General features: G+C 36.4%; 1 protein-coding gene across 1 annotated transcript in view; it reads left to right on the forward strand.

The window, feature by feature from the left end:
• FREM1 (FRAS1 related extracellular matrix 1) overlaps window positions 1-18569 on the forward strand; it is a 144787-nt gene extending 126218 nt beyond the window's left edge. The window contains exons 29-36 of the mRNA XM_059072960.2: window positions 3300-3449; window positions 4917-5155; window positions 5920-5967; window positions 6241-6405; window positions 6575-6703; window positions 7368-7480; window positions 16396-16481; window positions 18291-18569. Coding sequence (XP_058928943.1) covers window positions 3300-3449; window positions 4917-5155; window positions 5920-5967; window positions 6241-6405; window positions 6575-6703; window positions 7368-7480; window positions 16396-16481; window positions 18291-18490 — 1130 coding nt within the window. The 3' untranslated portion in view covers window positions 18491-18569. The remainder of the gene's footprint in view (window positions 1-3299; window positions 3450-4916; window positions 5156-5919; window positions 5968-6240; window positions 6406-6574; window positions 6704-7367; window positions 7481-16395; window positions 16482-18290) is intronic.
• The last annotated feature ends 3455 nt before the right edge of the window (window positions 18570-22024 follow it).

A 22024-nucleotide genomic window follows, 5' to 3' on the forward strand; every position in this document is an offset into this window, starting at 1 on the left:
TACACTCAAGTAAGCTTGCCTTGCAGCTTTGTACCAAACCAAAAGCTAACCCTGACTACTTTGCCTTCTGCTATTGTGAATAATCTTGAGTCAAAGTGCAAATATTCTTAAGAAAATGATTGTTTTCCTTTAAAATAAGTGTTCTTCAAAGGTTTGCTGCATTCTTAATTGAGACTTCATTGTGCCTGAGTCAAAATGTTTTCCAAAGAACAGCTCTCTCGTGTGGCATTTGCTAAAAAACATTGAGAATATGTCTTTCAATAGTGAAATGTGTTTTGCAGGAAAATATCCAGGAATTAACTCACTCTGTAAAGTGGGCTATGTCTGCATAACCTAACACCTCTCTCTCCTCTTCAGCACCTTTTGTTTCATGGGAACAGGGGGCCAGTTCATGCCTTCTGAAATTGTTTATAATCACTGTGATTTCACAAATACTTTGCACCTTGAAGGCTGGAGAGGAAGGAAAAAGAAAAACTAAGAACGTTCTGATTTCTAATCTCATTAACCTAAAAAAGGAGGTCCTTTGTGCATACCTGGTAGACATATAAACAAAGTTGAAATGCAGGCAAACAAAGTTGAAATGCAGGCAAACAAATCAAAAGTACTTGAATGAAACTTGGAATAGATCTCTAACCATCTGGTTCTACTTCATAAGGTTTTACAAAAACTTTAAGGATTTTGGGGGGTGGGTGGGGCAGTGGGAGATAGGGGTACTATAATTTATTAAACAGTTCTTAAAATAAGAAGGCAAATGGTTGGGGCTTGGGGAAAAAAATTTTTTGTATTGGATTTTTATTTGAATAACACTTAACTTTATGGGCTTTGAGAGTCAAAACAGCTCTCTGAATATTAAAACCTTAGTATTCATATGCCTTCTTCATTGTCAAGTCTCTTTTCTCTTCATGCCAGTTTATTACAACAGCTGCCTATGTGGATTCCCAACTTCTAGCCTCTCTGCTTGTCTGCCTGGGCCCCTAAATCTTCCCACATAACACTTTCAGATTCATGTTTTTAAGACATCCATTTTCAAGAGCCTTCCCTGTTGCCTGTGGCTTAAAGTCTGAGTCTGACCATCTAGTGTCCAGGGCTCTCTGCAGTCTGGCTACAAAATGCCAGCGCTACGTACCACCTCTCTTCCCTGGCATGACCTCTCTACTCCAGCCAGGTAATCTGCTCAGCCCTCCTGATCAAGGTCTCTGCTTTGCTATCTAACTGACTTTGCTTCTGTTGTTTTCCCATTTCCTCCCAGGTCCTTCCAACTCTGGAGCCCACATACAAGTAGTATTTACCATCTATTCTGTATCTTTTGGCAGCTAATTATATACAATCTGGAATAATTGACTTTTCTGGTATTTACATCTTGTCTCTTCAAGAAGGTTTTAAATTCCTTTATGTCAGGGCTTCCGTGTGTTATACCTCTGATATTCTCCCTAGCATCCACCAAAGGCAAGCACATAATCAATACAAAATATATATTTTGATGGACTGATTCATCCAGCCATGAGGTGGGATTTATGTAGTTTATATTAAATGCTTCAAATTTTGTCTTTGTAAAGACTATGCAAGTAATTGATTTAAGAACTCAGTGGAAGGACTTCCCTGGTGGCGCAGTGGTTAAGAATCCTCCTCCAATGCAGGGAACACAGGTTCAATCCCTGGTCTGGGAAGATCCCACATGCCACGGAGCAACTACTGAGCCTGCGAGCCACAACTACTAAAGCCCGCGTGCCTAGAATCCGTGCTCCACAACAAGAGAAGCCACCGCAATGGGAAGCCTATACACTGCAATGAAGAGCAGCCCCTGCTTGCCACAACCAGAGAAAGCCTGAGCGCAGCAACAAAGACCCAACGCAGACAAAAAAAAAAAAAAAAAAAAAAATCAATGAAGGATGAATACATGTTACAACATGGATGAGACTTGAAAGCATTTTTTTAAAAAAGTTCAAAAAAAAAAAGAACTCAGTGGATACTGAAAGCTTAACAAATTACCCGTCAGCCTATTTTTTTTTTTTTAATAAAATTATTTCAAAGACCCTTAATTTTTCTAAGTGCAGGCAAGAGTAGGATAAGTGAGCAGTTTCCTCTTTCCATTGGATTCTTTTGGGGATTGATGAGACTGATTCCATGATGAACTCTATAAGCAACATACCTTCAAGAAGGAGGCCATCATCTAGCTAGCACAAGTGAGAGGCATCAATCTGTAGAAAACAACCTGCAAGGAGAAAAGAATCCGATTTTTAGATGAGAAGACTAGAAAAAAATGTTTAACTGCTTATATAGATGGGTTTATGGGAATAAAAGCACTCAAATAGCCAATGAGTAAATGACACAGAATAAAGTTTCAAAACTTAGTCCTCAAAGGTTAAACCATAAGTTTATCTTTTTCCCCTTAAAATGAGCCGTGTTTCTTCACTAAACAGTACTTTCTTTCCTTCCTGTCAACTCTTTTTCTTCTAAATAAACCCATGGGGGATGTCCTGCTATCCACGTCATGGAAACTGGTCAAGATTCGACAATCTCAGAAGTTTCTTCCAACTTTAATATTTTGTGTTTCTGGGGTTGCTTCGCTTCCCGTCTTAGTGGTGACAGGATAGCTGGGGATATGTTTGTAACATCAGAACTGTTTTGCATTAAGTTCGCAGAGTTACTGTGAACCAAGCTTGATTGTAACTCCATGAACAGAAGCAGACAGAAAGAGAAAAAAAAAATTGGCTCCGTCTATTTCAAGAACCCCCCCAGCCTATAAATTTCTCTTTAGGAGAATATCAAACTCCTGAGTATTACATCATCAGAAAAAGCATTTGTGGGCTAGAAGGATCTCAGGAAGTAGGGCAGCCGATGGAAGCAGCTGTCGTTAGAAATCAATCATTTCTGTGAATAGCATGAAGTACCATCCAATAATCACTTCTGACTGTCTGCATCAACATCTTAAGGTTTTTCAAACTGTTAAGATTTAAAGATTGCAGTACTTGTTTATTCTTAAGGAGAGAAGGGGCAGGTCAGGAAAAAATTGTCTTAGATCTCAACTGCTCACCATTTTTTGTTCATCCCTTGCCTAATGCAGCTTGCTTTTTTTGTTACAGTGTTTGCATTTAAAGGGAATCATCATTGTCCAGGAACAAATGTAGTCTTTTAATATTATTTAGGAGAACAGCACGACTTCAGCGAGTTGGTAGCAGTACAATAGCTCACTCAGGCTACTGCAGTCTAGCTGTAGACATGTTAATTAATATATTTCTCTGACACCTAGGTGACTGAAATAGCAATTAAAGAGTAATTAAAATGTTTACTTCTTGTAGGAATGTCAACTAAGATGTGGAATATAGCAATTACCTATGACGGATTAGAGGAAGATGATGAGGTCTTTGAAGTAATTCTGAACTCCCCCGTGAATGCGGTTCTTGGCACAAAGACAAAAACTGCAGTGAAAATTTTGGACTCAAAAGGAGGTATTCTTTTGATCCTCATCTTGAAATCAGGAGCAGTCCTGGCGCTGTAGCTGCTTGCTTTCAACAGCCAGTGTGCTTGATAACACCTTCAAATCAAAATGCTTAATTTCTTGTCAAGAAAGCAACCTCAGTCGTGATGTAGGCCCTTTATTCTGGTTTCTGCTTCATGTGGTTTTCTTCCTGCTAAGAACGACCGTTTGAGAAAAGCAACAAGTCAGTTCTTCGTTGTTTTTTCCTCACCCATTTGTTGTTCTCACCAAGGGGGAAACAATGTTGATGAGAATCTATCGACAATTATTTTCCCCCAGAGTTTATAGGGCTATAATTATCTTCCTATGTTAAAGAGAGCTCTTAATGCCTAAAATCTGAGTCCCCACTGTAGTGTGACCCCAAAAATTCTGAGAGGAAGGAATTGGAGAAAAATAGATGTGAAAGATGCAGCTGGCTTGGGGATTCAGGAGCAGCTGGAGAATATTAATTAATAACCTTGGGTTGCAGAGCCAAGTAGGTCCTGGATAGTATATGCTAAAGAACAACGTGTGAACTAAATAAATAAAGAGCAGCCCAAAGTTTTGGTGCTCTGACATTTTTCCTGCCAAATACCTTCTACTTATTTCTCTGTTTAGCAGTTGACAAGTGTCCAGTTACTATGCTTGGTCTCACCCTCCTATTTTTATACCTGTCATGCCCTACAGGCCGTATGTTTTTCTTACCTGAAATTTATTATCTCCTCTTTCTCATCCTATAATAAAAATAGACACTATCCTCTTTCCTTTACCATAGCATCTCTCCCATACCACCTTACCTCACCAAATTAATTTCTTTTTCAGTAGGATTTTCTGGTCACATTAAGTACATAAATACATAAAATACACACTTTACACATGAAGTGTAAAGTATCCAGACGAGGCTGCTAGGTTTGGAATTTTTTCATACTGATTGGCAATATTTCTAATCAAAGGAGCTCCATTAAGATCTACTGGATCTTTGTTCTGTAACAGTTAAATGCTCATTTTTATAACTGTTACTTGATTTCACTGACATCTTCAAACAATTCCAGTTTCTACCTCTAGGAGATTGGGGAAAGGATGAACACTTTAAAGTGTTTGTGGAATGATACTTGATCAGGGAGTAAACCTGATAATATGGAGGAGTTCTATAATATGAAGGGAGGCTATTGCCCAACTAGATGGGATGATTATAAAATCACGACAGTGATTTTCATCTGTGGTTCGTGAAATCAACTTCATGACTTATAGTCACCCTGTAGATGTGCAGAAGGGCACAGCTTTTCTGGATGGACACTGATGAAGAGTAAAGGGGTTTCTGGCAAATGGCAGAAAGGCAACATCTGTTGGGAAAATCATCCGTCTGAGTTTAATGACAGGCTGCTCCAGGGACTTTCTCCATGCGATCACTTATCTGTTTGTGTAAAATGAACTGACCTGCCATTTTGTGTGCCTCCAGGACAGTGCCATCCTTCATATGCCTTCAATACAAACATGCCCAATGCATGGGAGCAGGGCATTTGGAGCCTGCTCTCCCCAGGGGCTCCCTCACGCACCACTTCTGGTTCCTTTCATCCAGAAAGAAGACCCCTTCCATCTTCCAAGCAGCTAGCAGTCACCAGGGGAGACACCCTGCGGGACTTTGATTCTGAAGATCTTTCTCAAATGAAGCTTAGGACCCAGGGGAATGGCAAAAGAGTAAGGATGGGGACCTCTTTGGTTTTGATGTGTGGAGTGCATACGGAAAGGATCAAAAGATCATAATAAGCATTCTGAAACACTGTGGAAGCTGTTCTGGTTCTCACAGTGACTGAGGGCCATGGTGATTTTCATGGTTCCTTATACCATCATGAAGTGCTATCATAATATCAAATATCATATATATATATCAAATATTATCAAATATCATAATGCTGCCCTACTGCATTTATTGTACTGACTGAGGTGATAGATAGATAGATAGATATTCTGACTCATCCATATGATTTCTGCTTTGGTTCCTTTTGTGATCAAGACAGATAGAGAATGACCTGTGACACTGAAATAGAATGAGATTAAATGATCTACTTGGGTGTGGAAACAATGGCTTTGACATTATCAGCGTAGTATTCTAACCAGGCACACATTCATGGGTGTGTGTGTGTGTGTGTGTGTGTGTGTGTGTGTGTGTGTGTGTGTGTATGTGTTTTCTTGGACCTCTGTGTACTATAGATGTACCAAGAAAATAAGGATGTTTTTTCTAACTGGGACTAAGAATAGATGAGTCAACATTGGTAAAGTGCCATTAGGTCCAGTGATTTTATAAAAATTCCAATGATTTAGGCATGGAAAATCTTAAGAAAAACATATGTTTTAAAATTTTTCAGTCATTAAAAATATCTTATTGGAAGGGTTTTATTTACCCTACTGCTAATTATTATTCAAGTCAATGTTTTTCATATTTTGTTCTCTCTTGATTTCAGGTCCATCCATCCTCTGTTTATAGAAATGAAACAGACATCATCTACAATGTAAGCGCAGTCTGAGAGAATTGCTAAATTTCTTGTATTTATGGATACAAAATATTTAGTGAAACTACCTTTCATAACTGTTATATTTATGTATTTCTCTTAAAAACATGTTTTGAAATTTGTTTTAGAGGCTTGGGTGGTCAGAAAAAAAATACACCTTTTATCTTTTTGTTTTGATCCAATTTTTGGATTGCTCCTTTTTTGCAACAAATGTTTTTGTTTGCTCTCTTGGTGTTTATTTTTTCTTTATGGTTGTTTGTTGATTTCCACAAGTATCATGGAATGAATTCCCTGAAACTGGAGGATGACACTTCCTCAACTCACAAAAGGAAGGCCAAAGTATCCATTGTTAGTCAGCCACAAAAGACAATCAAAGTGGCAGAACTGCCTCAAGCAGATAAGGAGGAATCCACAACCGGCTCACACTTCCCCCAACAGGTATGAAAATCTCTTCACTTCCTATTCACTTTACAACAAGCTGTGTTCTGGGTCATAAAACATCCAGGACAGTTGACTCAACACAAATGCTACTCAACAAATGACAACCTAAAAGAGGTACAAATGTGATCAACTTACATGAAGTCTAAATCACCTTTCCTTGCCATAGGACCGTTTGCCCTCATTTCCAAAGAACTGCACACTGGAATTAAAGGGACTCTTCCACTTTGAAGAAAGCCTCCAAAAGCTGTATAAGTGCAATGGAATTGCCTGGAAATCTTGGAGCCCTCACACCAAGGTGGGACACAGGCCAAGCAGCCAAGTACCTTTACTTGCAGCATGTCCCATGATAAGCTGAGAGAGAGGGAGTGCCCTGTCCACTCCTGCTACCTCAGCCTGCTCTGTTACACTTTGAAGGTGAAGAGGAAAAGATGGCCAGTTGGTGTTTTAAAAATCACGAAACACATGAGTTAAGCAGTACAATTTGAAAAGATGTTTACTTATTTTATTTAATTATCATAATGTCAAAGTGTAAAATTAAAACACTGCTGGGCTTCCCTGGTGGCGCAGTGGTTAAGAGCCCGCCTGCCGATGCAGGGAACACGGGTTCGTGCCCCGGTCCGGGAAGATCCCACATGCCGCGGAGCGGCTGGGCCCGTGAGCCATGGCCGCCGAGCCTGAGCATCCGGAGCCTGTGCCCCGCAATGGGAGAGGCCACAGCAGTGAGAGGCCCACGTACCACAAAAAAAAAAAAAAAAAAAAAAAAAAAACACTGCTGACTTTACCAGTGTGTTCCATAAAAAGCCGTTGCATTTCTCAAAGTGGAGGATTGGGATTAGGGCTGACCTCCTTTCTGGTGACAAAATTACTCACATTAGGGGACTCATAGGACTCTCTATGCTGAGAACAGACTCTAGATTGTAAAGACCATTATAATGTGAACATGGACAACTATTTTTCAGGTGGAAGATAAATCATGCCCAGCTGGGTGGCACCATCACTTAGGCTACTGCCACTTCTTGATCACAGAGCAGAAAGGCACCTGGATCATAGCCGCCCAAGCTTGCAGGGAACAGTAAGAAACCCTGTTTCACATTTGATTGATGTTTCTTTGCTGATGTTTCTCTGTTGTCTCATGGGACTGTAATGTTGCTTCATTCATTCAAGTGTTGAGTGTCTAATATCTACCTGGCTTTGTTTTAGGAGCTTGGAGGGAGCTCTGTAGTTCAGAATGGATTTGGGCTGACCTTAATAATGTTTTTGTTTTTTTTTAAAACATCTTTATTTGAGTATAACTGTTTTACAATAGTGTGTTAGTTTCTCCTTTACAACAAAGTGAATCAGTTATACATATACATAGGTTCCCTTAATAATATATTTTGACTTAGCTCTTTTATGATAAAACTGTGCCATTGACACAGTTCTAAATTTTTTTAACATCTTTATTGGAGTATAATTGCTTTACAATGGTGTGTTAGTTTCTGCTGTGTAACAAAATGAATCAGCTATATGTATACATCTATCCCCATATCACAGTTCTATTTTTTAGCCTCTCTATCTTAAACTTTTGGAGAAAGTCAGTAGAAGATTCTCTGAGTCAGCAGTGTTGCAGATTCTATATTTATTAAATAGTAATTCCTGCCCACTGATTTGAAAATATATAGCAATGAAGAGTCTTACAGCATCAGGCCTGTAACAATGTAAGAGGAATTGATGATTATGAAACCAGACGAGTTGATCAAAGGGTGATTGGATAACAGAACACTCAATGAAAGATGACTTGTGGTCAGATAATGACAACAAAATTTATCTAGCTGAGGTGGACTTTAAAAATGCATATGAGCATTTACATGTTAATGTACAGCCTTCTTAATGATTTTAAAGAGAGCAACACAATTCACTGATGTTATTCACAATTTTCATATTATAATTTCTGTTTGTACATTTTAAAAAATTTAAGATATTTCAAACTTTTTACCATTAAATTAATATTTATAAACAAAAAAATAAAAATAAAAATAAAAATGCATATGTAACTATCCCTGACCCTCCTTTTTGCCTCCCTGGATATTATCCAAAGCAATGCAATTAGACTAATATGTTCCATGGCTAGAAATTGAGACTAGATAAATCGCTGGTGGATATCAGTCACATTTTGCACTTCATCAAATTTTAAAAGTTATGTTCATCTAAAGACACTATTAAGAAAATGAAAGGGCAGACCACATTTGGGAAAAGCTCATCTCAAATCATGTATCTGATAAAGGTCTCAAGTCCAGAAAATATAAACATCTCCTACAAATCAATGACAAGAAGACAACCAGATTTTTTAAAAATAGCATATACACTACCAAATGTAAAGCCAATAGCTAGTGGGAAGCAGCCACATAGCACAGGGAGATCAGCTCGGTGCTTTGTGACCAGCTAGAGGGGTGGGATAGGGAGGGTGGGAGGGAGGGAGATGCAAGAGGGAAGAGATATGGGGATATAGTATATGTATAGCTGATTCACTTTGTTATAAAGCAGAAACTAACACAGCATTGTAAAGCAATTATACTCCAATAAAGATGTTAAAAAAATAGCAATTGACTTAGAGATTTCACAAGTAAAGAGAGACAGTTGGTCAATAAAGAGATGAAAAGGTGTCCACCACCATTAGATGTCAGAGAAATGCAAATTAAAACCACAATAAAATACCACTTCACACCTACTAGAATAGTTAAAATCACAAAGACTATGTTGTAGAGCAAATGGAATTCTCATTTATTGTCGGTGGAATTGTAAAATGGTACAACCTCTTTGTAGAACCGTCTTGTAGTTTCTTATAAAGTTACATGCATCTGCCCTGTGACCTAGCAATTCTACTCCTAGGGATTTACCCAAGAGAAATAATAATATATGTTTAAAAAAAAGCACTTACAAGAATATCATTAGTAACCTTTTTAATAACAGTAGTTTGGGTCATTTGTCTTCTTGTTATTGATTGATAGGAATTGTATATATTTTCTCCATCAAAAAGGGAAGAGACAAATTTTCTTTTTTTTGATAAATTAATTTTTTTCTTTAGAATATAGAAATATTATTTTATAAATTTATTTTTTATGGAAGTATAGTTGATTTACAATGTTTCAGGTATACAGCAAGTTACATATATATATGTATATATATTTATATTCTTTTCTTCAGATTCTTGTCCATTATAGGTTATTACAAAATATTGAATATAGTTCCCTGTGCTATACAGTAGGTTCTTATTGTTTATCAATTTTATATATAGTAGTGTGTAGCTGTTAATCCCAAATTCCTGATTTATCCCTCCCCCCATCTTTTCCCCTTTGGTAACCATGAGTTTGTTTTCTATGTCTGTGAGTCTATTTCTATTTTGTAAATAAGTTCATTTGTATCATTTTTTTTCAGATTCTGTATATAAGTGATATCATATGATATTTTCTTTCTCTGTCTTACTTCACTTAGTATGATAATCTCTAGTTGCATCCATGTTGTTACAAATGGCACTATTTCATTCCTTTTTATGGCTGAGTAATATTCCATTGTATATATATACCATTTCTTCTTTATCCATTCATCTGTTGATGCACATTTAGGATGCTTCCATGTCTTTGCTATTGTAAATAGTGCTGCTATGAACACCGTGGTGCATGAATCTTTTCATATTAGCGTTTTCATATTTTCCAGATATATGCCCAGTAGTGGGATTGCTGGGTTATATGGTAACTCTATTTTTAGTTTTTTAAGGAACCTCCATACTGTTCTCCATAGTGGCTGCACCAATTTACATTTCCATTAACAGTATAAGATGGTTCCTTTTTTCCCCACCCTCTCCAGCATTTATTATTTGTGAGCTTTTTGGTGATGGTCATTCTAACCAGTACGAGGTGATACCTTATTGTAGTTTTGATTTGCATTTCTCTAATAATTAGCAATCTTGAGCATCTTTTCATGTGCCTGTTGGCCATCTGTATGTCTTCTTTGGAGAAATGTCTATTTAGGTTTCTGCCCATTTTTCAATTGGGTTGTTTGGCTTTTTTTTGATACTGAGCTGTATAAGCTCTTTATATATTTTGGAAATTAATCCCTGTCAGTAGCATCATTTGCAAATATTTTCTCCCATTCTGTAGGTTGTCTTTTCATTTTATTTATGGTTTCCTTTGCCATGCAAAAGCTTTTAAGTTTAATTAGGTCCCATTTGTTTATTTTTGCTTTTGTTTCCATTATTCTAGGAGACAGATCCAAAAAAATATTTCTATGATTTATGTGAAAGTGTGTTCTATGTTTTTCTCTAGGAGTTTTATAGTATCCGGACTTACATTTAGATATTTAATCCATTTTGAGTTTATTTTTGTATATGGTATTAGAGAATGTTCTAATTTCATTCTTTTACAGGTTGTTGTCTGATTTTCCCAGCACCACTTATTGAAGAGACTGTCTTTTCTCCACTGTATATTCTTGTCTCATTTATCATAGATTAATTGACCATAAGTGTGTGGGTTTATTTCTGGGCTTTCTATCCTGTTGCATTGATCAATGTGTCTGTTTTTGTGCCAGTACCATAGTCTTTTGATTACTATAGCTTTGCAATGTAGTCTGAAGTTAGGGAGCATGATTCCTCGAACTCTATTCTTTTTTCTCAAGATTTTTTTGGCTGTTCAGAGTGTTTTTTGTTTCCATACAAATTAAATTTTGTTGTTGTTGTTCCAGTTCTGTGAAAGATACTATCAGTAATTTGATAGGGATTGCACTGAATCTGTAGATTGTCTTGGGTAGTATGGTCATTTTAACAATATTGATTCCTCCAATCCAAGAACACAGTATAAGTTTCCATCTGTTTTCCATCTTCAGTTTCTTTCATCAACATCTTATAGTTCTCTAAGTACAGGTCTTTTGCCTCATTAGGTATTCCTAAGTATTTTATTCTTTTTGATGCAATAATAAATGGGATTATTGCCTTAGTTTCTCTTTCTGATATTTTGTTGTTAGTGTAGAGAAATACAACAGATTTGGGTAATTAGATGGATCAATAAAATAAAAAAGATATAGGGTGACTAATACAGGGTTGTCAAAATGAAGACATCAATAATATTTCCTTAAATTGCCATTATTTCATAAGAAATGTTTTTTGACACCAAAAACCTAGAAGATCATAATCTCAGAATAATGGTATTAAGAAATACATAAATAGGTATTTTGTTCTGCAGTAAACTATTATAAAATCTAGTATAATAGTGATGGAAATTTTCTATCTCCCCTATTAATTCAAGAGGATTAGTGATCATATATAGAAGATCAAACATTATGTTATAAGCAGTTTCAAAACTAATTTTTTCATATCATTGTGAAGTTAATTTTATAAACCTGGTTTCAGGGAATTGTTTTAAATGTAGTACTGAGACCTTCTTTTAGATGTAAAACTGAGAAAGCTTTCAGAACAAGAGAAAGTTTTCAGGGGGCAACTGGAGTTTTTCCATCATATTTTAGAGAGTGACATTATGTATCTATCAGTAATATAAACTATTTTGACTTATGTGTTATGTATTTACCATATTGGTCCAGAAATTAAAGCATTTATCAAATACCATTTCTGACGGTATTCCAGGGTGTGTAAGAGGTAAAATATATTTGGTGTGAGATTTTTTTTTCGAAATTAATCAGTTTATTGTTAGGCAGATTGTTCTTTTTTTTAAATAAATTTATTTATTTATTTTTGGCCGTGTTGGATCTTCGTTTCTGTGCAAGGGCTTTCTCTAGTTGTGGCAAGCGTGGACCACTCTTCATCGCAGTGCGGGGGCCACTCTTCATCATGATGCGTGGGCCTGTCACTGTTGCGCCCTCTCTTGTTGCGGAGCACAGGCTCCAGACGTGCAGGCTCAGTAGTTGAGGCTCACGGGCCCAGTTGCTCCGCGGCATGTGGGATCTTCCCAGACCAGGGCTAGAACCCATGTCCCCTGCATTGGCAGGCAGATTCTCAACCACTGCGCCACCAGGGAAGCCTGAGATTTTAAAAATATCATTAAAAGCTTCTAATTTTCAAATTTTAAGTGAAAAATGGGTATGAATATTTGACCTGATGGCTTTTGTATGATACTTCAATATGCATTTTATTTCAAAAGGACAATAAGAATGATTATCCCAAGAACAGTTAATACTAGTTACAGGCATTCCAGCAAATGCCTAGCAGCAGATTAAAAGCAAACTAAAACAAAAATAAAAGATCTGCACACTCTTTTGGATCAGTCATTTTAAGAGGAACATTTTTGGATGACAAGGCCACCTCCTCAGTATAATTTTTCTCTGAACCCCAAAACCTCCTCTGTCATTCAACATGTTTTCATTCATTCTACGGGCCTCTCTGCTTCCCTTCACCCATTACTTTTCAGGTTCATTTAGTCCTCTTCTCGAGCCTCTTTCCCTTGAAAAATAAATATTCCTCTGGGAATTAACGATTCCTTCTGTGATATAAAATTAGTAGTTTCAACATTTTATAACCTGGCTTTACCTTCTCATGAATATTTTTAGGAGATGGTTTTAGATTCTATAATTAGAATTAATATGCATCTAGAGTGTTTTTGTTTGGTCTCGGGGACCATTTTTCAATTATAGGTTATGTTTCCTCAGGCTCCCTTGCTACCTGATGGTCCTTTACATATGGTCATTTACAGCACCTGTGTTTCAAGAAGAACAGCAAATTTTACTCTATCCTTTGTCCTTAATAAGATTGCTAACTCAACCCAATCTTTATCTCCAATCTCCTTTACTCCCCATTGGTGTTTTATTATTTTTCTAGCCCAGAGGAGCCAGACTCCTAGATTAGGTATTTCTTGAATTTACATACTGTAATCTCATCTGCTCATTTCCTTAGGCAGTCATTGTACATTTGGTAATTCTATTATTATAGATCATTATCTATGAAACCATTTTGCTTTCCCACAGGAGTGTCTGGAACCCCTGCTGACCTTTCCTTAAAGATTTAGTCTAAAATACATCTATATTTAATCGAAAAGTTTCAAAGAAGTAGATGTTTATTTCTGTAACTGAAAAAATTAAGGTTTCTGCTTTTAATACTATACTTTGAATGCCTTCAAATTTCAGAGCTGTCAAAAGATTTTCATTTGTGTGTATCTCTATATTTTATTTTTATATCTCTATAATATACACATATTTATATAGTTAATATTCTCTATTTTATTTGTGTATGGGTATAAAAGAAAATGAATGGTATTTTTATGAAATAATCAACATACAAATGCCTAAATAATTTTTTTGTAAATAACTATGGTCTAACATTTTACCTATCCTAAACACAGCTGTTTTCCCCTTTTGCTCTTTTGGGACTTTTTGCTGCTCATAGCATCAAAAAGGAAATCAAACTTGTACTTGACCAGCTAAAACGGATTTTACAAAGTATCTTTTAAAGGTAGTTTCAAGGATCTTGCAGCAGGAGGAGATGTTAAATATCCTTGAATAAAACCTGTTCCTTCCTGATAAAGCCATTGAGGTGGAAGTTACATACATAAGGAAATTGGGGACAGAGCAGGAAGTGAAACCCAGGTGTCCTACGCTCTGTCTGATACACCACATTGACTGAAGCAGCCCCTCAAGCCCTCCCTCAGTCTATATTTTATACACATTTCATATTCCGTGTTCTTAACCCGCAGCACATAAGAATTACCATATTGGATGTGAGAGAGAGGGGAGAAAAATTGGTTATCATATCTGCTGTAACTGTCAGACAAGAGCTGACAGTAAGTAGTAAAGTCAGAACCAAGGCACACAACCCAAATCCAGTAGCCACAAGGACATTCAGAGAAGTGGGAAAGAGCCTACATATCTCAGAAGGCCCAGAAGTCACCACTGCATCATACAAAACTGAACTACTGTATTAGCAGGAAAAAAATCATTAACAGACAGGTTAGATTATGTTCACTCTACATGATCTGGAAAAGCAGAGAAATGAATCTAAAGTTTGGAAAGATATAGGCAAAATTTTAAAAAATTCAACAGTCTAAACTTGTGACAAGTATGTATTAGTAATTATGTTTCCTGCTTTTTAAAATATCAGTAGATATTAACCAGGCAAGAAGATCAAGGTGATTTTGTTTGTTTCTTTTTGAGACTTTCTATATTAGAAAAAGAAGAAAAGAAAAAAAAAATAATTATTTATTGGCTTTTTACTTAAAGCATTTTAAAGAGTTTTTAATGAACACTGTTGGGGAATTAGATAGAATCAAATATTGCTTATAGGAATAATTCAGCTAGCTGTGAAAATAATTCATAAGGGATTTTTATGCCTGTTAAGAGTGTCTGTCATCAAAAAGACAAGAGATAACAAACACTGGTAAGGATGTGGAGAAAAGGATACCCTTGTAAACTGTTGGTAGGATTGTAAAATGGTGCAGCCACTATGGAAAACAGTATTGAGGCCCCTCAAAAGTTAAAAATTGGGCTTCCCTGGTGGCGCAGTGGTTGAGAGTCCACCTGCTGATGCAGGGGACATGGGTTCGTGCCCCGGTCTGGGAAGATCCCACATGCTGCGGAGCGGCTTAGGCCCGTGAGCCATGGCCGCTGAGCCTGCACGTCTGGAGCCTGTGCTTCGCAACCAGAGAGGCCACGACAGTGAGAGGCCTGCGTACCGCAAAAAAAAAAAAAAAAAAGTTAAAAATTGAACTACCATATGACCCAGCAATTCCTCTTCTGGGAATATGTCTGAAGGGAATGGAAATACTATGTTGAAGATGTATCTGCACCCCCATGTTTATAACAGTATTTTTTTACAATAGCCAAGACATGGAAATGACCCAGGTGTCCATCAACAGATGAACAGATAAAGAAGTTGTGGTACACACGCGTGTGCGCACACACACACACACGCACACACACACACAGAGGAATATTATTCAGCCATAAAAATAAGGAAATCCTGACAATTGGGACAACACGAATGGACCTTGAGGGCATTATGCTAAGTGAAATAAGTCAGACAGAGAAAGACAAATACTATATGATCTCACTTACATGTGGAATCTAAAAACAAAAAGTCATAGAAAAAGAGATCAGATTTGTGGTTACCAGAGGTGAGGGATGTGAGGTGGGAGAGTTAGATGAAGGTAATCAAAAGACATAAACTTCCAGTTATAAGTAAATACAGGGGATGTAATGTATAACATGACTGTTGTTAACACTGCTGTGTGGTAGCTTTGAAAGTTGTTTAGAGAGTAAATTCCAAGAGTTCTCATCACAAGGCAAAAAGCATTTTTTTCTTTTCTTTTTTTTTGTAACTGTATGAAATGATGGGTGTTAACTAAACTTATCATGGTAATCAAAGTTCACTATATATGTAAGTCAAGTCATTATGCTGTGTACCTTAAACTTATTAAAAATAGAATTATATTTTGGGGAAAATGTTTATATATATTTGTAAGAACAGGTGCTTTAACTTCTGCACAACATACGAAGGTTTGGCAGTGAGGCTGAGCCTGTTTCTCTGGGTGGGATGAAAGAGTCACAAATATTGGGGTATTTGACTAAACACGCAAAGCTCAAAATGTCAGCTTCAAGTAATTTTATACGAATAGTTTGGGTTACCTTACTGGTCAAATTAACTGGGAAATTGCCAAATTTATGCCATTTAGAGATAAACTTCCCATGAGAGGAGTCATTTTTTGGCATTAAGTAATTAATCTATATAAGTAAGCAGTTGCTGATATTCTCAAAAGATGTTTAAAACCCATTGAATTTGTGCTTTAAAGCCCAGATATTATAATCCAATATCACTTTCTTTGCTGTCACCTACCCCACCCTGCAGATACTCATTAATATAAAAAAATAGAGTATTAAAATCTTGGAAAGTTCTTTCTACATATATAGCTTTTTTTCTGTTTTAAACTATCTTTGATTTCCATTATGCATTTCACATCAGCAGAAATGTTGAACTCCTTGTCACTGACACTCTTATTTTCGTGTATTTGCACCTAGTCACCTGGGCAGCCTTGTAACTGTCCTCTCCAGGCAGCATATGCAATGGCTTTGGGACATCAGTGGAAGAAAGCCCTTTTGGATAGGCAAGTATCCACGCTGCCCTGAGGGGGAAGGCAAGAATGTGAAGAGAACGTCTCCCTTCCATAGGCCAAATAATTGTGGTTTACAATAATAAGCAATGGTTAGACAGTTGGACAGTCTGTCTTTTAAACGCATCTTAATTACATAATACTTTCATTTATAGGCATCTGTCTCCAAGAAATAATGTGGAATGTGATTCAATTTATAAGTAAGAGCATTTTTAAAATGTTATTTCTAAAAGTAAAAAATTAGAAACAGTTGTAAATAGGGGATGGTGAAATAAATTATAGTGTAACCATATGAAAGAATATTTAATGCTTTTGTAAGGCATCAAATATTAAAGACATGACAAAATGCCTTATGTTTATGAATTCATTCAATGTTGAATGCATATTGTATATAAAATATGTAATGCACTGCATTTGTGGCAAGGTGCTAAGTGAAAAAGCACTGTCTACAGCCATATGAAGCATGAAATAATTTAGAATAAATAAGTGTATATATGTGTGATATACATACATATATACTTATATGTATAGACATAAAAAGAAATAAGCCAAAAAGGTAGAAATTTTTTTTGTATCTCCAGTTAAGAATTATAGATGATCTTAATTATATCTTTTGTTTTCTGAAGTTTTAATATTTGCTACAATTTTAATAGTAATACAAATCTTTTCAAGCCAGTTTAGAAATAGAATTCTCTCAAGGTGCACTAAAGTCACTATTCTCACCATCTCTCCTTAAAGGTATTGTATTTCAGGGAATTATAATAAATGCACTCTTGGCTTCTCAAAATCTCTGTAATACTCAGTGAGTGTCTAATTCTGAAATCATCTGAGAGTATTAAATTAAGGCTGGAAGATAAATTTTCTGTATGTCCACAATGACTGATGTCAGGGTTCTATCCCCAAAAAGTTCTTGGGCATAGCATCACCTGATCAATAATTCAAAGAAACAGTCCAGAGGAGAGAGTCATTCCCAACCAAAAATACTTCATTTTATTCCACCCCCAAATATAGAATGAGAACCAGTGGGGAGAGGGTTACATGCTATGTAACGAAGACTGTTTTCATGGTCAGATTTGGTTTGGGAGCTGCCAGGCCATCCTATGGCAGAGTATTCTTTTCTCATTATATTATTTTTATTTCTATTCTGAAAGACAGGAGGAGGAATGCTTCTTTAAGAAAAATTACAAGAGCTTTACAACATTGAAGTGTAATTTTCAAAAAACTGCCAGTGGGAGTAGAGAGACAAGTTGAGAAAAGCTGCTTTTTATTAGAACTGTAGCAGATTGAAAAAACCTTAAGCTCCAGACTAAAAATAATACTTAGTAAGCTACTTTCAAATATGAAAACCGAGACATTTAAATCGTGAGGAAAAAGAATAGACAAGAGTGTGATAGGAGTTCTGCCTGTAGGATACTATGAATAATAATTGCCATTTATTAAACGCTTATATGTCATGAGCTTTATATGCGTTATCTGTTTTAATCCTCAAAACAGGCTTAGGTATATTTAGATATATACTTGTGAGATGAGAAAACTAAAACTCAGAGAACTCAGAGAGGTTAAATAACCTGCCCAGAGATGTTCAACTAGCAAGTGGTGGAGCTAGGATTTGGATTCCAATCTGCCTGACCCCAAAGCCTTATGTTCTCACTTGTGTCTTATAGGATTCCCAGGTCCTAGTCCTTGTTTTAGAATGTAGGCCTACATTTGTATGTGATTACTTAACTTTGAATAACAGGTTGATATGATATCCAATTGTAAATGTAGTAAAATCCTATGGCACACTTCTTTGGTTCACATTAGGTTTGAATGACCAAGTGCGTGCTGGCCACTGGGAGTGGATCGGCGGTGAACCTGTGACCTTCACCAACTGGAGGAGAGGGATTCCTCAACGTTCAAAGCCTGGCAAGAACTGTGTTTTGGTTCAAAGACAAGGAAAATGGCAAACAAAGGACTGTAAGAAGGGCAAATCTCACAATTATATGTGCTCCAGGAAACTCTAAATGTAACTGGCCCTACAGATGCCCACTTGGGATTTCTTACCTATTTATTTCCAGGATTTGTGCACATGGCTCAATAGAAAACAGGGTGTCATGACTGACTGGTACATTTTTTTTTTTTAATCATAGTGTTTGAAGGATTCTATCTAGTAAAGAAGAAACACAGTTAAATAGTTCCAGGAAGATTGATACATGAATGTTTCTTATAGGAAGAGATAAAATTTTTGCATCTAAATACCTTCCAAAATAAAACCCCAAGTATTATATGGCACAAGATTTGATTATCCTGGAGACCTCACTCCATATTTCAGTCAACACGAATTTCATGGTCCTTGGATATTTTTGGTCCCATTACCTCACATGAGTCCATTCTGAAATCTATATTGCAGGTGCTTCTACCACTTCATTCTGAGGGAAGCTCACCCTGCCAGTTCATTAAATCAAGGTTGAGCTGCAAAGGGTTGCTTTGGCCCTTTGGAGCCCTTTCAAATGTGAAAGCTGAGAGCCTGTGGATAAAAAGGAGAATTCTCTGTGGTGAAAAAGGAAGGCTTTAGATGGAAGAATCTGGCAGATGGAAACTCATCTGCAAAGCTCTAGTTCAGGTAAGAATTCAGGGGCTACCTGTCCTTCAGAGGTCTACCCATCACTACTCACAAGACAGATTTCCTTTTCCAATAAGAATGGTGCACCGTTCCAAAGCAGATGATTGGGTTTCCCCAGCTTTACAGGGTCGTGAGAAATTTGAAGTAACATGAGCCTTTCTCTTCATTCATGTTTATAGTACTGACAGGTATTTCTCAAGGACATTTGGAATAAAAAGCATATATGAATGATGATTAACGTATGGAAGAAAAATATGACTTTCTCAAAAGTGTCCCAATGAACTATGCTGATGAACAAAGAAAAGTCATACTGAAAACAGAGCTCTTGAAAGCCTATCTTCTCAGAAGGGATTTTGATACAATTTTGAGCCCTTAAATATTTAATATTTGTAGAAATGCCATGTTAACCTGATTCTCTAATGAAAAGGTACCTTATTAATTTATAATGGCTGCTGAGTGAAACATTTTGTAGCAGTGATGCATGTTGCAGCCTTGCAAGGACTCCCTTCTGAAATCAAGGTTTAATTACAGGAAATTAAAAATTAATTTCTAAACCATTTACTCAAAATTTTCCTCTTTTCATAATCCCCGAAAAATATGGTTATGCCCCATGTGACTTGCTATATGAGCACCAGGGTCACTTCAGAATCAAAATGGAGTTATTAAGTGGACCAAAGTTTTGGTGCAGGTTTTATTATAAAAATACCCTGAGAGAAACTAAAAGTGATTAAAGAAATTCAGTCTCGTTTCTGGTTATAAAACATGACAAGCTTGTTTTATTTGTGCTCATTTTTCAAGATTTTGGTTAATAGAAATATTTACAAAAAGAGGTTGGAATTAAATTTAGACATTCTACATCTTATTAAATTCCAACATCTTTGTGGAGTCGGAAGGCTCCTTACGTTAGATATCACAAGTAGGCTCTGGACTACTGTGATACACAGGTCTTCTGTATGACACAAGTAGTTTCTGGTGTTTAACCAAAAGATGTAAAACCCATTCTCTGTATCAGCTCAAATCCGTTCTGATCCACTGGCTTCGGCAATGTGGAAAGGTGGGATGCCGAATAAAGAAATGAAGAGTTATTTACCTAAAGGGCTGTATCCTAGGAGGGAAAGTAAAAGTTCAAGGAATGAGGAATATATTAGAACTAGAGAACTATATTAACTATTTAAAACTGGAAATCCAGAACCATGGCAACTATGTAGAACCTGATCATCATGGTAGATTTTATTTTACATTCCTGCCATGACAATGATATTTAAATGTAATTGCAAATGTTAGCACAAAGAGAGACTGCTTTGATTTTTATAGCAACTAGAAATACTAGAAGAATATTTGAAATATTCTTGATCATGAAAACATTAATTCAGGCAAGTGTAGGTGCTGGCCAATATTCATCATGACCTTCATCTCCTTCTCATGATTGGGCTTTGACTGATGGGGGAATAGAAGTAAATGATGGTCATGGTTCTTTCCACCTTGATTGGTTACTGTCATCCTTTAGGTGCTGGTGGGAGTGGGAAGGAAGGAAATGGAGTGATGGTAGAATGACAATGGGAGATTATAGGAAAGGAGAAGAAAGGGGAGAGTGGAGGAAGAGATGAGGGTTGATTGTAGCTGAGAAAGAGAGCATCAGAAAGAAGGACCTGAATGCCACCCAATTCTTCTCCCCAGACTTGAATACCGACTCAGGAAAAGTCCCAGTTAATCCAAGGGCATTAACTCAGCTCAATAGTGTGTAGCTTTTCAGAATCTTGTACCGTTGGTCTTCAACAAAAACATACATATATATATATATATATATATATATAGTATATATTTGCTAAGCATAAACTTAAAAAACATATAACAATCACTTCATCTCCTTCCAAGGAGTGGTAAAAATGAACTAGGTGACATTTACTTACATTTTTGTTTGTTTATTTTTAAGACAGCCGAAAAGAATATGAACATATTTTCATTAACACTATGGTTCTATGTAATTTAAACCATAAGCTGGTGCTGATTAATTTCTGTGACAAAGCAGCTTATTAAATATACTGTATCTAGTGTTGTATAAAAATTAATAAAACAAACTTATTTCTAGTTCTGAATCACTGTCCCTTTAGTGTTTAACATTTTAAATTTATTCTACCCATTGTAAGAAGAAACGGAGAAGAAAAGTCAACATGTATTTTTCATCCTTACTGTTTGGATCAGCCTTTCATTATACAGCTTCCATCCATCCATCCATCCATCCACCATCCATTCAACAAATATTGAATATGAAGTGCCAACCCTGTACCTGATAGTGTTCTAGATACTGGAGATGTGGAGTGAATGAGATAGGAAGGTAAAAGCATAAAAGCATAGTGCATATATGCAAATTTCTAATAGTTTTTTTTTAAGCATGGAGCTTTTTTTCTTAATCAGGGAGGAAATCACGATGGAAATCATTGATTACATTATCCCTCTTCAGAACTGGAGGAGAAACCACACTGATACAAACAGCTCAGGCTGTCTTTTGTTTTATTTCTCAACTGATTAAGAAGCTGGTGATAACTTCCTGAATATATAATCAGGTCAAAGTGTTATTGATAGCAACTGTCTCAGATTTTCTGTCTCCAGATAAAGTTAGGAACTAAAGTTTTCAAATCTAGGTAATTTGTAACAATTTTTTTTCCAAGAAGACAAGCACTGTGTGTCTGTGTGTCTTTGAGATTCCTGGAGTAACAGGAATAAAAATGAGAGACCTTTGATGTCATCTCATCTAATATCCCTTTTGTATAGCAGAGGAGACTGAAGTCCTCAGAAGTTAAAGTAGGAAGAGATCAGCACTAAAGCTACAGTCTTCCAAATTGCAGGCTGGATCTCTTCTAATTATTTCATGTATTCATTACCACTCTGAGCAAATGGGTTTATTATATTCAAGTAAGATATCTTTCAATGATGA

The sequence above is a fragment of the Kogia breviceps genome, chromosome 8 (genome assembly GCF_026419965.1).
Source record: "Kogia breviceps isolate mKogBre1 chromosome 8, mKogBre1 haplotype 1, whole genome shotgun sequence".
Classification (NCBI taxonomy): Eukaryota; Metazoa; Chordata; class Mammalia; order Artiodactyla; family Physeteridae; genus Kogia; species Kogia breviceps.